Raw genomic sequence first — 14,534 nt, 5'->3', positions numbered from 1 at the left:
CTGTTTGGAGCTTTATGCTAGCTTCCTTCCTGCTCCAGACAGCTTTAGTGGAAGGACTCAGTTACCACAAAACAGCATCCAGCTCCCAGATCCCTAGGTGGTACTGTCACCCTCAAGCACAGGGAGTCTTTCTTTGAAATGTATTGGAAAAGGGGCATGCCCATGCTAGCAGGATGGGAAGGAGTGTCCCTGTGAGGGAGAACAAAGGGGATGTCCTGGTGGTGGCTGGGCATTTGGTGGGGCCCGATGCTCATTACAAGTCTTTTCACACAGAGGAGATTTACCTCATTGAAAAGGTTTGGACCTCCAGTCTGCTGGCCTTCTCTGAGGCCTGTACAGATAATGAAAACAGCTCAGAGAAGCTAAATGGCTTGCCGAGGTCCCACAGTCTCCGAATGGCAGTCCCAGGTTCAAAACCCAAGTGCCTTTACAGTTAGACAGGAACCTCCAGGCCACTCAGCCGGAGTCCCCTGTGCTTATCTTCCATCTCTTTTCATGGGAATCAGTGAGTGCTACATTTCTAGGTTTCTACCAGCTGCCGAGGACACACTGCCCAAGAAGCTCTGTCACAGGGCACGGGCCACAATGACAACTAGGTTTGGCGGAGAGCTGAGCGCGGTAGACAGAGGAAAGAATAGATGAATGTTTTATATAACTGCTTAATAATTCAAAGGTTGTCATTTCTCCACATTTCTCCGCTCTCCAACTTTGAGTCGTCTCTGAGGTCAGTCTCTGGAGGAAACCAGATCCAGGGACAAGGAATTGACTGTCAGTCTTCTGACTGATCACTTAACACTACCTGTGGACGAGGACAGCTGGTCAGTTTTCCTGTGACCTGCCCTTTGGTGGTTGAACGATGACTTCCTCATGCTATTTCACACAAAATAGCCAAGTCAAGATAGCCACATTTCAATTAAAAACACAGGAAGAGGAACAGGTGTGCTCTCCTACTTTGTTGTCTATTGCTGTGATTAAACCCCTCCCCAAGCAACTTGTGGAGGAAAGGGTTTTTAGTTCCGCTTACAGCTCACAGTCCATCATGAAGGTAAGTCAGGGCAGGGACTCAAGTTGGGAATCTGGAGGCAGGAGCTGATGCAAAGCACATGGAAGGTGCTGCTTACCTGCTGGCTTCTCATGGCTTGCTTAGCCTGCTTTCTTATAGAGGCTCAGGTACAAACACCGCCATATCCTCCCTGGAGTCTACCCTCTTGTTCCACAGGCTTTCTCAAAGGCAATCTTATGGGAACCTTCAATTAAGGGCCCCTCTTCCCAGATGACCCTAGCTTGCGTCAAGTTGACAAACACCCACCAGTGCAGGGTATAACGCACATGCATATATCTATGTGCACGCCCGTGTTTCTCTACCTATAGGTTTCCTAAGGGCAGAATCTGCCCTTGACACTAGGGACCCTTTTTTATGGTCACCCTTAGACCAAATGAGACAGAATTCTGTCTTAGTTACCATCACCTTTCAACTTATCATAGCCTCGAGCCATCTGAGGGACTCTCAATTGAGGGAGTGCCCAGGTTAGACCGGCTTGTGGTTCTGTGTGGATTGGTGACCGCTATCAAAAGGCCCAGCCCACTGTGGGCAGCACCATCCCTAGCAGGCGTGCCTTCGCAGAGCTGGAGCGAGCTAGAGAGAGCCGGTAAGCAGTGTTCCTTTATGATTCCTGTGTCCAAGTTTCTGCCTTCAGTTCCTGTCCTGACTTCCCTCAGTGATGGACTGTGACCTGGAAGTTTATGTATGCCCAATAAGCCCTTTCTTCCCAAAGCTGCTTTTGAGTGTTTAATCAAACCAATAGAAAAGTCTCTAACAGGGTTTTAGGGGAATGCCATGGAAGGACACCTTGAGGGAGGATAGAAAAGGGATGGATAGGGTGGGCGGGTGCCCTTTTAGTCACTTAGGAATAGAAATGACACGGAGAAGGAGAAGGGTCTGTGGAACAGGAAGAGGGAACCGTGGAGGAAGGAGAATGAAGGGAAAAAAAGAGGGAGAGAGATGCTGAACTGCAAGCTGTTCTGAGCAGGGACACTGGAGCAGGCTGCCTGTGTTAGGAACCTGGGACGCGCAGGCTGTGGGCTCTTCCTGTGTCTACACGGGTCCCCTAAGCCACCCTAGGGAAACCACAGCATTGCCCCACAGCTTAACTTCTAGGCACCCCTTAAGTATTTCAGCGTCTCCCGGGGAAGCTCGAATAGACCAGTGCCTTCTCCTCTCTGCCCTGTGTTCTTGTGTGCACGTGTGTCCTCTATTCACACAGCTGCAGCCTCTTCTGCTTTCCTCCAGACGGGGCAGCTGGTGATGGAGTATGTGAAGGGGGTCTCGTTGTGTTGTTTTAAGTCCCTACTAGCACCCAGGGCTGTAGCCTGGAGAGTGGTGACCCTTGGGGCCACAGGAAGAAGGCTTCCCTGGTAGGAGTGAAAACTAATCAGCCAGGCGGTTCATGAGATAATCCAACTGAATTATCACAGGGCGGGCGAGGTCGGCTGTGTGGCGCTCACCCAGGCTCTGGGTGGAGGAGCGCCAGCAGCATTGATTCCCTGGTCCTCAGCCCTTGACCCCAGCGCTGCACAGGCTGGCTGCACCTGAGCATGAGATCCTTTCTGGAAGTTGGGCTAGCTTCTCAGAGCAGGAGGGGAGCTGCGGAGAGGGATGGATTGGAGGAGGTGGCGGCTGCAGGGGCGCGAGGGGCGGGCACGTCCAGACGGAGCTGAGCCGGAGCTGAGCCGGAGATGGAATTAACTCCCAGGCAGCCGCATAAGCCTGTCCAGAGGCGAGCGGGGCCAGGGGCCACCAGTTGGGGCTTGGCGTCGGGGGACCAGCGCTATGGCGGCCCCAGTGCTGCGAGGTAAGTTTCCCCTGCCCAGGACCCTGGTTCTCAGCATCCCACAAGTTGAGGAAGATGTGGAGGAGAGGGCATTCTAACACCTGTCCTTTGGGATGAGTGAACCTGAAGGGAAAAACATGCTGACCTCTTTCCCCTGTGGTAGGGAAGGTGAGGGTACCTGGAGCAGTTCCCTGAAGTCTTATTTTTCTTTACATATTTTATCAAGGAGGGGACGAGTGGCAGAGGGCTGGTGCCAGCTCTCAGTGCCCGGTCACTAGTTCTGCTTTGCCTTTCCCTGCTATAGTCTTTCAACGTAGCTCAGTCTGAGTGTAAGCAAGCCAGGAGCCAGGCTGATCTGACAGTGCACCGAGGACACAGCACCCTAAAAGTGACCCCCTGGTTCCAGAAAGCTCTTTCTCTCACACTATCATCAGGAAGGTCTCTGATATGAGTCATGTTACCTGGGTGTGGGCAAGCACAGGTATAACATTCCCACAGGTGTGTTTCTTAGAAGAAAATCAGACTGAGGTGGGGTTTGGGTATCAAGGATGTGATTTCACCGTGCCTCCCAACTCAGAGTGAGCAGACAGATGTACTTGGGAGCGTGTCTTTGCCTGGGATGGAGCGGCTGGGTGTCTTGTTGCTGGAGCAGGAATGGGAGCTGACTCTGGCTTTGGGATGAACAAGGAGAAGGGAGTTGAAGGCAAATGTTAGCCATAGTCCTGATATTTTGTGAACAGATAATTCCCGGCAAGTACATGGGCCTTGGCCCAGGGCAGGAGGCCCCACTGAGTGAGGTCAGATCTAGTCCAAAGGCAAGTGGCAGGTGGCAATAGGATCTTAGATAAGGTGTGTGTGTGTGTGTGTGTGTGTGTGTGTGTGTGTGTGTGTGTGTGTATGTGTATATGACTGTGTGCATGTGTATCTGAATTTGTGTGTATGTAGGAGCATGTGTGTATGAGTATATGTGTAGTGTGTGTATGTGCATCTGTATGAGTGTGTGTATGTGTATCTGTGTATGTATGAGTGTGTGTGTTGAGTATGTGTGTATATGAGTGCGTGTGCCTGTGTGTATGTGTGTATATATATGTGTGTGATGTGTGTGTGTGTTAGAGTGGGAGAAGCTGCTTTTTAAGATGACAGAGACACTCATTTGTCCCTTCACCTTTCTGAATTTTGCAACCTGATACCAGACCCCACACAAGGAACCTCGCTGTCACTCTGCTCCATCTGTGGAACATCCAGGACCCATGTGCTTCTGTTATTGTTTTGCTTTGTGTACTACCATGCTGGCATCTGAAGGCCCAGGAAGGTCCAGCGGCCCCTTCTGTCCTCTAGCTTGCCTCTGTGTGTCCTAGCGCCATTGTGTTGGCTGACTGAGTGTTCAGCTGCAGCTTCTATGCAGACTTTCTTTGTGTCTTCCATTGTGGGATTAGAGAGGAGGAGGCATTTGGGCTCCAAGTGGAACATATCTACTCCTATTTCCTAGGGATCTGATTATTATTTCCTAATCCATCTATTCGGTGGCTCCTTTCTGCTGGGCGAGAGAAGCCTCATATCCCAGCCTGCTCATGACATGTCCAGAGTGCGCGGAAACCATGCTTTGACCGCCAGAGATGGGGACTTGGTTCAGAAGAGCATCAATCTGTGTCGATCTCTATTTGTGGCCAGGTGGTTAAGGAAGACCTAATGAGGAAGCCTGGAGACACCTAGAGGATGGCTTAGCGCAGAAATAGAGGGCCATGGCATGAAAGCGATGGGGCTGTTCCAGGACCATGGGGCAGGCAGTGGCTAGAGCAGTGTGATGGGGAGGAGAGTGAGGAGAATGAGTCTGACTGTGTGTCTTCCATCTGAGGCTGTGTCCAAGGGGAAATCAAGGCTATTCTTTATCAAGCATTTCAGTGTACCTGGCACTATGGCAGATGATTGGCACGGTAACCCTGGGAGCCTCTACTCAGCTCACTTTAGAGAAGGCAGCTCTGATGTTCAGAGACGCTAAGGACCACGCCCGTGATCACGTGATCACCAACCTGGGATCTGACCTTGGACCATATATTTCCCCCACCAACAAACCTTATTGCTTTTGTTCTATTTGAAAGATGACATTAGGAGGAAGTGTTGGAGGCCAGTAATTGAGAATGGGAAATGCGCGTGAAACCGGGCCTGCCATAGGATGCGTTAGTTTTGCAAGGGGGCGAGTTAAATGTGGCGATCATGTTGTAGGGGAGTTTGGGCCCCCAACCTGGAATCTGCATGGGCAGTTTATTTAAAGGGCTTAAGCCCAGGCAGGCTCGGGGTATACGCTTAGCTAGACTAAGAATAGCCGCTGTCATTGAGAAAAATGTATGAACTTTCTGACAGGTCGGAAAAGGAAGTAAGTCACATGGCTCTCACTGTCTATAAAAGGAGACCAGCATTAAATTTTAAATGAATGTTATAAGCTAGGTGTGATGGCACCCACCTGTAACCCCAGCACCCAGATGGCTGAGGCAAGAGAACCATAAATTCAAGGCCAGTGTACAGGACCTAGCAAGAACCTGCCTCAGGACAACCCATATTGACACAAGATGTTGGTCAACATAAAATGCTGTAGTTTTAGTCACAGATTTTATTTTATTTTTCAGTGCTGGTGACAAAATCCAGGGCCTTGCACCTGCTAAGCTCCACTGCTGAGCCAAATCCCTAACACCCATTAGTAGGTTTTAAAGAGTATTATTTACTCATGGATGGTTACTGGGCAGCTTTTGATAATTTAAAATAGAATATATTTCTGTTTTATTTTTATCTGGACCAGCCTGCTCTATTACATTTAAATTTTTATTTTATTTTATTTTATTTATGTGCTTTTTCCGTATGCATGTCTGTGCACCACATGCATGCTTGCAATCTGTGGAGGCCAGGAGGTCATCAGATCCCTTTGAACTTTGAGTTACAGATGGTTGTGAGCCGCCATGTGAGTGCTGGGACTTGAACCTGGGTCCTCTGGAAGAACAGCTAGTGAGTGCTCTTAACTGCTGAGCTATCTCTCCAGCCCGTCTCTGTTACATGTTTAAAATGGCTGATTGCAAGCCTAGGTTTCTATGACTAATGGGCTAATTGATTAAATCTCTAATTGGAAAGGAAGTACAGTGCGTGGGAAACTCCATTTAATATTCCACATAGACCAGTGGCTCTTAATTTTTTATGACACTTCTCCCGGGAAGTGTTTTTTCCCCTTGCTTGAAGTAGTAGAGTCTCACTATCGACACTCGCTGTGTAGCCCTGGCTGGTAGCATGTCAACCCCATCAGTTCTGGAATTACGAGCACGAGCCACCACACCTAGCAGAGACTGCTCTCCTTCAGGCTTCTATCCGTCGACCTCTCCTCTCAGCCTCAAGACCATCCACAGTCCCTCCTGGGTTGTGGCTCTGCCCCAGACAGAGTCTCTCAGCTTGTGTTTTGCTGAAACAGCTCTTCATCTTTTCCTCTGGCTTGAAGGCCCTTTTGTTTGGTTGTGCAATAAGAGTTAGCTTTTTATTATTAATATTCTAGGAGTCTCTTGACTGGTCACTGGTATTTGGATGAGAAGCTAGCCTTAGTTTCATTCAGGTAGGGAGCCTGTCTTCAGCCTGGCGGATCATCTAAGCTTTGGTTTCCACTTTCCCAGTTGTGGTTTTCCTTGTACTTTTTGTTTTTAAAGTTGAGTTTGCTGAACTTCTGAGATCTTTAAGTTTGCTATATTTTGTCAACGCTATGGTGATCTGATCAATAGTTCTGCGGCAATTTTTTTTTGGGTCCCCTTTTCCTCCTCTTTTTCTTCTGGAACTCTAACCATATGTGTCCTGGGCCGGTTGATCCTGTCCAGTAGCCCCTGAGGCTTGGTAACTGCTTTTCAACCCTGAGTCCTCTGCTCACCAGATTAGTGTCACTGCTCTGCTTTTGTTTTTAACTTTACTGGTCTCTTTTCTGTATTCTCCTGCTTTTTGTTTTTTTGTTTTTTGTAAGCTCATCTCATATTTTTCTTGTTAGCTATTGTGATTTTCAGTTCTAGGAATTTTATTTGAAAAAAAAGCCATATTCATATATAATTCTCATACCATAAAAACCTACCTGTCCAATGGGTTTGCTTTAATATATTCACAGAGTTGCATAATCTGTACCAAAATCTAGTTGAGAACATTTCATCATGTGAAAAGAAACTTCATACCCCATGACAGTCACGCACCTTTCCCCTTCCCTCTGGTCCCTGGAATGCAGTAATCTAATTTTATCTTATAGGCTTGCTTATCCTGGATATTAACCATAAGTGGAACTTTCTGCTCTGTGACATTTAGTGTCTGGATCCTTTCACTGAGTACAACCTTTTTAAGGCTCATCTGCCTCCTGGCATGAGTCAGTCCTCAGCTCCTTTCTATGGCTCAACAGTGTCCCCTTGTAAGCATATAATGCATTTCTGTTAATCCATGTGTCAGCTAACAGACATATGGCCTTCTACTGGGAATGATGCTTCCTTCATCTCTCAGGCACAGAGTTAGTTTTCTTTCTCTGGAGTATATTCTTGGTAGAAGAGTCTCACCACACATGGCAGTTCTCTTGAACTCTTTTCAAGGAACCTCAAAGTATTTTCCAAAGTGGCTGTGCTATTGTATGTTCTTGCTAGCAATCTGTGGTGGTTCCAACGTCTGTACAAACTCAGAAACACTTATCATTGATCATCTTTTGTGGTACAGTCATTCTCACAGGTCGTGTGCCATATGGTTTCACATGAGTCCAAGAGCAAGAGAAACCTGTCACTAGAGACGAAGGAAAAGCTACCACACCTGGCGCCCACGAGCATGTTTCGGTCCAGGACTACAGAAGTGGTGCATGCCTCAACCAAGATTAGCCACTTCTTCCATCATGGCTTCAGTCTGGCCCTTTAACTTCTAGGACATTCATTAGAGACTTGGTCACAGTGCTAGCAAGCAGCGTCCTCTGTATTGGCAGCACAGATGTACAGCATTCCACGTGGGGTCTCAAGAAACAACAGAATTCGTTGACCAGCTGCTGTCTCACAGCTCACTATTTGTATGAGTCAGTTTCCTGTCACTATAACAAAAGAGCAGAGAGCATCAATTTATAAAGAGGAAAACTTTATATTGGCTCACAGCTTTGGGGGTTCTGTGTATGAGTTGCTTTGGGCCTGAGGTGAGGCAACCTATTGCAGATGGTGCTTGTGGGAGAGTGAAGACCCTTCCTCATGGCTGGGAAGCAAAAAGGGAAGAGAAGGGGGTGGTGTCTTAAAATCTCCTTCAAGGGCAGCTAAAACTGTTTTAAAGACCTCTTAGTAGGCCCCACTTTTGAAAGGTTCTATACCTCCAAGTAATGTCACCAGGAGGACAAGTCATCTTTGGTAGAGCATTCTTGATCAAAACAAAAAACAAACAAACAAAGCAAACAAAACAAAACCCAAAACCAAACCAAACAAACAAAAGCTCCACATTATTCACAGACTATTTAATAAGCATTTTCTATGTACCATACTTTGTTCTGAGTGCTGAAATCTGAAGATTCCATAGCTTACCTGGAAAGGCAAATGTGTAAATCTGTAAGTGTGACTATGCCACACCACAAGTGCCTTTCTTGCAGGTCCCTATTACAAGAGCACCCTGTGCTCATCTGAGTCTGGGTTCCATGCTCTCTTCTTCCCGATGATGGGTTAGTCTGTGTTTCCCAGTCTCCCTTGCAGTGGATGTGGCCATGAGACTGAGCTCTAGGCAGCAGCACATGTAGGGTGATGTTCACTGCTCCTGGGTCTGGTCCATAGCCACCTTCTCTACACTCTTCCTTTCAGCAACTGTTTATCATCTGGAAGTCAAAGTCGATGCTGATGGAGCTGCTGTCATCCAGAGTCCCTGAGAATGACCTGGAAAATGACCTACCACTTTGTCACCAAACCGGGGCTGTTACTTTTGCAAGAAGTGAACATTGTTGCATTTTCCATCTAGTTTCATTTTTAGTGTGTTTGTGATGTGTCAGTTGGCTGTGTAGACTGTCTTATATGGATAGTGTTAATTATTTGCCACCAGTGTGGATAGTAATGAAGTAATTATACTTATTAACATAGTAACTCAGATCCCAGATGTACTATCCATGTCAAATGCCTATATTTCAGTCTTGTTCAATAATACTGCCTCCAAATTCTCCCAGTCTGATAAACTTAACAAACAACCCACTATATTTTTATATACTATAGATGTATAGGGAGAGCCCCTCAAAGATGGGGCTTGGGTAGTGTGCATCTGGCACATGGTAGACGTATAATGAGGGGGCAGATGAAAAGCTGGGAAAAAATGAGCTCAGTGGGGAAAGTGCCTGATGCAAAAGTTCAGATGCAGAGTTTACAAAAAACCACTGTATACAGTAGTGCAAGCATCTGTGACCCCAGTGACATGATGGGGAGATGAAAAGAGAATCCTCGGACATGTGGCTGCCTTGGTGTGTGCAACCCTGAACAATAAGGGAAGCCATATCTCAAACGAGGTGGAAGGTGAGATGGGCACCGAAGATGATCTCTGACCTCCATAGTGCTCCATGGCATGCATGTGCCCATCTGTCCCCTCTCTTGCCCCTCCCCCATCTGTTGCTCTTTCACTTTCCTTTTCACTGTTGCTCTTTCTCTCTCTCACACGTCATAGAAAGGCAAATAATGCTTTGAGACACCATCATGAAGTAGAGAGACATAAAATGAAGTAAATATTTGCAAGTCATAGACCAGAAAGGAAATTTGTTTCTGGAACATGTAAACGAGTCTTAAAATGACACAACAAAAAGGACAGTAATCTCGTTTGTAAGTGGGCAAAAAGTCTGAATTTCTCCAAAGAAGATACACGAGTGGCCGGCACTCCTTGAAGAGATGACCAATGCCATTAGTCATCAGTTGAATACAAATCCATCCTAAATTTCAATGTTTAGGCTTCCGTCTCTAGGCCTGAGATATTTATCTTCACTGTGTTAAGGAAAGTTGTGGGTTCATTCAAGAGAAAGAGGTGGTCAGATATAGGATGTTCGTGGGTTGTGCGGGGGCATGAGAGACATTGAGAAGACTTACCAAGGAGATGAGCCAATCAAAGTGCAGAGAGAGAGAGAGAGAGAGAGAGAGAGAGAGAGAGAGAGAGAGAGAGAGAAACAGAGAGAGAGAGAGACAGAGAGAGACAGAGAGAGAGAAGGAAATTACACTTTGCTCATTGCTCATGATGCATCATCATATCTTTTATGTCAAACAGAGTGACAAACTTGTTGCAAAACAGGCTTAATTAATAAGCTAGTAGGACAGTTTTGACCAATTACATTGTAGATAGGCTATTTCAAAACAGGCTTAATTGATGAGCTAGTAGGATAGTTTTGACCAATTACATTGTAGACAGGTTGTTTGTTCATGGTAGACAAAGGAGGGCCTGCACACTTTCATTTGATCTGTCATGCTCCAAACCATAGTGCAGGATCAGCTACCAGTGATTAAGTTTCATTTGGGCCACCTGTTCAAGTTCTAAATTATGGATTTTTTTCATCGAGGACATGGGACAATAACATGTCCTACAGAGGGTTATCAGGAAGGTTCAATGAGTTGATACAAACACGAACTGCTTAGAAGGTGCCTGGCCCTGCCAGTGAGGCCAGGTTTGGGTAATGAGGAGTTGCTACAGTTGGAGTCTTCTATGTCCTTCAAAGGCCCATCTGTTGAAGGTCTGATTCTTGGCTTACCCCCATATCAGGATATAGGGGAACTTTAGAAGTGGCAGACAGTGGCTAATGGGATGGGGGTGGGTATTTGGGATCATGGGATTGAAAGGGATACCAGAACTCTAGCACCTCGACTTTTATGGCTTCCTGGCTGTCATGAGGTGAGCAGCTTCCTTCACTAAATTCATGCATCATCTTGTGCTGTCTTGCTACAGGCTCCAAAGCAGTAGAGACATCTTACCATGAACCGAAACCTCTCAAACCATGATCCAAAAGGAAAATTTCCTCTTTTTCAGTTGATTTATCCCAGGTATCTGTTCCAGCAGACACCTGGAAATTTGACTAACACAAGAATGTATATATCTGATAGAGGCATTAGGAAAGAGAATGTAAGCAAATCCCAAGACAATAGAGATTTTATAGAATACTGAGACCCGTGTAATGAAAGGTCCATCCGTTCATGAAAGTAATTTGTACTGAGTAGTAAGGTGTTAAGGATCCCTCCACTTACCCATCAGCCCCCCATCTCCCACCCATTTTTCGACAAACACTCCATTTATCCTTACTATAGCCCGTATAGTCTTTAGAATGTAATTTAAATCATGTTGCTCCTCTGCTTAAAATCTTATTACATTACTATAAATTATGATCTTGCATAGTAACAATGGGATCTGGCAATGGTTAAAGAGTTGGAGAGAGATGTTCTGAATCAAAGACTATACCAAAGGCCAGAGAAAAAGCAGGTCATCCTGTGGGAGCTACAGGAATTTCATTCTGAATACACAGACACAGACACATATGAGAGAGAGAGAGAGAGAGAGAGAGAGAGAGAGAGAGAGAGAGAGAGAAGGAGAGAGAGCGAGAGAGAGAATATGTAGGCATACGCCTGTGCATGGCAGAGCAGAAGAAAATTCTGGGAAAGTTGAGAAGAATATAAGAGATGACAAAAGCCCTTCCAGGACATGTTAAAAATGTTAACTTTGATCTCAAAGGGTCTTTTTTGTGCTTCCCACCCCACACAGCTGGTTACTTGTAGGAATATAGGTAGGATAGAAGCAGGGGAGGAGGAGGCAGCAGGCTTCAGTCCTGGGATCCCAGTGATCTGAAATATCCAAATCAGAGACTGACTTCTCAGGACCAAAGGGCTGCCTTCCTCTTGGAATCTCTTCTCCTGCCTTGCCCACTGCAGATGCCTAGCCCTCTCCTCCAGAAGAGTTCCTCCACACTTATCACCTCAGGATTTAGGAGGCTGAGACAGGAGATTTATTTGTGAGTTAGAACAGACTGTGCTATATTGTGAGACAGTTCTAAGGAAAAAAAAAAAGAGTCATCTTCTCTGGGGTCTTTTCTGACACCTCTAGGCAGAGTGGAAAGCTCTGGTCTTCCTTTGTCAGCCATTTTCCTTCCCTGTGAGAACCAAGACTTGTTGGAAAGAACTGTGTACTGTTCAGCCTTATAATTGGAACAGTCCTACAATGCATGGCTCTGGGATGAATGAACAGAGATACAGAAGTTTGTATGTAGCAGCCCTACCCTTCCACAGGACAGCCAGGAGAGCTTACAACATGATGGAGCGTGTTTGCAGCATAGGATGGGGAAGACAGAGGCAGAAAGCAGACTAAGCAGTTCAGACAGGTAGGTGTAGAGCAGATTGTAAAGAACGCTATGTGAACGTTTTAGAAAGCAGAAGTAGGAAGCCAGAAGATGGCAATGACCTGGGTCAATCGCTTCACCGTGGCAGGCTGAGTCCAGTATGCCAGTGTGAGCCAAGGAGAACTCATGTGTTAGCTCCCCTTCCCGTTGGCGCGACTCTGTATCCGACAAGAAGCGACTCAGTGGAGGGAAGAGGAGGGAAGATTTATTTTGGCTCATGGTTTGAGGGGACACAGTCTGATGTGATGGGCGTCTCCAGTGATCAGAGACTCTGTGGTGGCTGGAGTATAGAGTTCTTTGCTACATGGCACTGTTAGGAAGGAGGAAGAAGAGGAAGAGGAAGAGGAAGGAAGAAGGAAGAGAAGGAAGGAGGAAGTTGGAAGGGAAGAAGGCAGGGAGAAGAGAGGAGAGAAAGGGAGAGGGAGAGGGAGAGGGAGAGGGAGAGGGAGAGGGAGAGGGAGAGGGAGAGGAGAGAGAGAGAGAGAGAGAGAGAGAGAGAGAGAGAGAGAGAGAGAGAGAGAGAGAGAGAGAGAGCACTTAGACGAGAAGTGAAGTGAGGCTGGGTTGTAACCCTCAATGTCCACCCTCAACTGACCTATTTTCTTCAATGAAGGTGAAGCGCATACTCTGAAAGGGTGTCCGAATGCCTGTGGGGGGGTGCATTTTAAATTCAAATCGCAACAGTGAGAAAAGTAAGGTCAGTGGCGGGGAGGTCTGTGTGCAGGCTGGCTCTCCTATGTCAGCACCAGGTAAAGATGCTAACTGTGACAACGCCGTCCCCGGGAATGGAGTGTTCAATTGCATCTGAGCCAAGGCTGTATGGTAAATTGGGCTAAGGAGGCAGATTTAGAAAAGGCTTTTCTCGTGTGACAGGACCTTGGGTTTAGTGTGGTTGCATTTGGAGCTGTGGGAGGGAGTTGTTCATTAGGACCTGCAGGGCAAGCTGTGGTGGCATCAGCCAGACAATTGGGCCCCGGTTGCAAACTGATGATGCCCCCAGTTCATTCAGGATTGCTCAGCAGATGTGCTGGTTCTGAACTGATGTCTATCATTTGAGGACAGATGTTCCTTTGCCCTATGGTGGGATTACAGCTCAGCAAACCCATCTTAAAGTACTGTATGTTGAAAATGTAATGAGTGTGCCTCACCTAGCCTGCTTCATTTTTTTTCTCTTATTGAAAATAGATTTTTTTCTCACATGATATACCCCATTACATTCCCCGCCCTCGACTTCTCCCAGTTCCCTCTCTCCTCCTCTCCCATCCAGATCCACTCCCTTTCTCTTGTCTCGCATTAGAAAGCAAATAGGCTTCTAAGGGATAATAAATATGACAAAATAAAATATAATAAGATAGAACAAAACTATCACATAGGAGTTGGACAAGACAGACAAACAGAAGGAAGAGAGCACAAGAGAAGGCACAAGAACCAGAGGCCTACTGGTTCACACATTTAGGAGTCCTGTAAAAACAAACAAACAAACAAACAAACCCACTAAGCTGGAAGCCACAGTATATAGGCAGAGGACCTGGTGCCGATCTGTGTAGGTTCTGAACATCCTGCCTCAGTCTCTGTAAGTCTATATGAGCTTTGCTCATGTAGATTTAGATGGCCTTCTTTCCTTGGTGTCCTCCATCCACTCTGGCTCTTACACTCTTTCTGCCTCCTCTTTCACGGGGTTCCCTGAACCCTGGAGGGATTTGATAGGGACGTCTCACTTATGACTGAGTGTTCCAAGATCTCTCATTCTCTGAATAATGTCTGGCTGTGAGTCTTTCTCTGTATTTGTTCCCATCTGCTATAGGAGAACGATTGTCTGGTGATTGCTGAGCAAGAATGTCATTAGGAGTCATTTCCTTCCTACGTTTTCTCATTTTTCTTAAAGAACAGTAGTATTTGATTTGACCCCAGGTCTCTGGTTCTCGGCCACTGAAACAGTGTTAGAGGTATGGGTTCCATCCAGTGGAGTGGGCCCCAAGTCGAATTAGGTATTGCTTGGTTACTCCCACAAGTTTTATGCTCCTATTGCCCTAGTGTATCTTACAGGCAGGACTCTGCTGTACATGAAAGAGCTTGTGGTTAGCTTGCTGTTCACATTTCTCTTTGGTAACATGAAGAGTATCTGAATGCACCAAAGATGTTCAATGAGTTATATAGGGTGCTGACTTCAGTAATGGGGCCTTGCTGTCAGTGTGTGGAAAGCAACCTTTAGTCTTGACAACGGCCTGGGTTGTTTGGGGATTCCCATGGGATCCCTTTGACCAACAACTTGATTAGATATAACCCATTGCTGGTGTGAGAAGCTTCATTTGGTGACAAGAGGTGGCCAGTTGGGGCTTTGTCTACCA

The 14,534-nt window shown here is 46.5% G+C and overlaps 1 protein-coding gene across 1 annotated transcript in view; it reads left to right on the top strand.

Annotated features, from left to right (window-relative positions):
- Nucleotides 1-2,786: 2,786 nt before the first annotated feature.
- The window catches only part of ANO2 (anoctamin 2), a 334,924-nt gene continuing 323,176 nt past the window's right edge, over nt 2,787-14,534 (top strand). The window contains exon 1 of the mRNA XM_084764895.1: nt 2,787-2,852. Within this exon, the coding sequence (XP_084621021.1) occupies nt 2,831-2,852 (22 nt within the window). The 5' untranslated portion in view covers nt 2,787-2,830. The remainder of the gene's footprint in view (nt 2,853-14,534) is intronic.

The sequence above is a fragment of the Acomys minous genome (genome assembly GCF_964271855.1).
Source record: "Acomys minous genome assembly, chromosome: 17".
Taxonomy (NCBI): domain Eukaryota; kingdom Metazoa; phylum Chordata; class Mammalia; order Rodentia; family Muridae; genus Acomys; species Acomys minous.
Note: the sequence above shows the minus strand (reverse complement) of the source record. Positions and strands in the feature narration are given on the sequence as shown.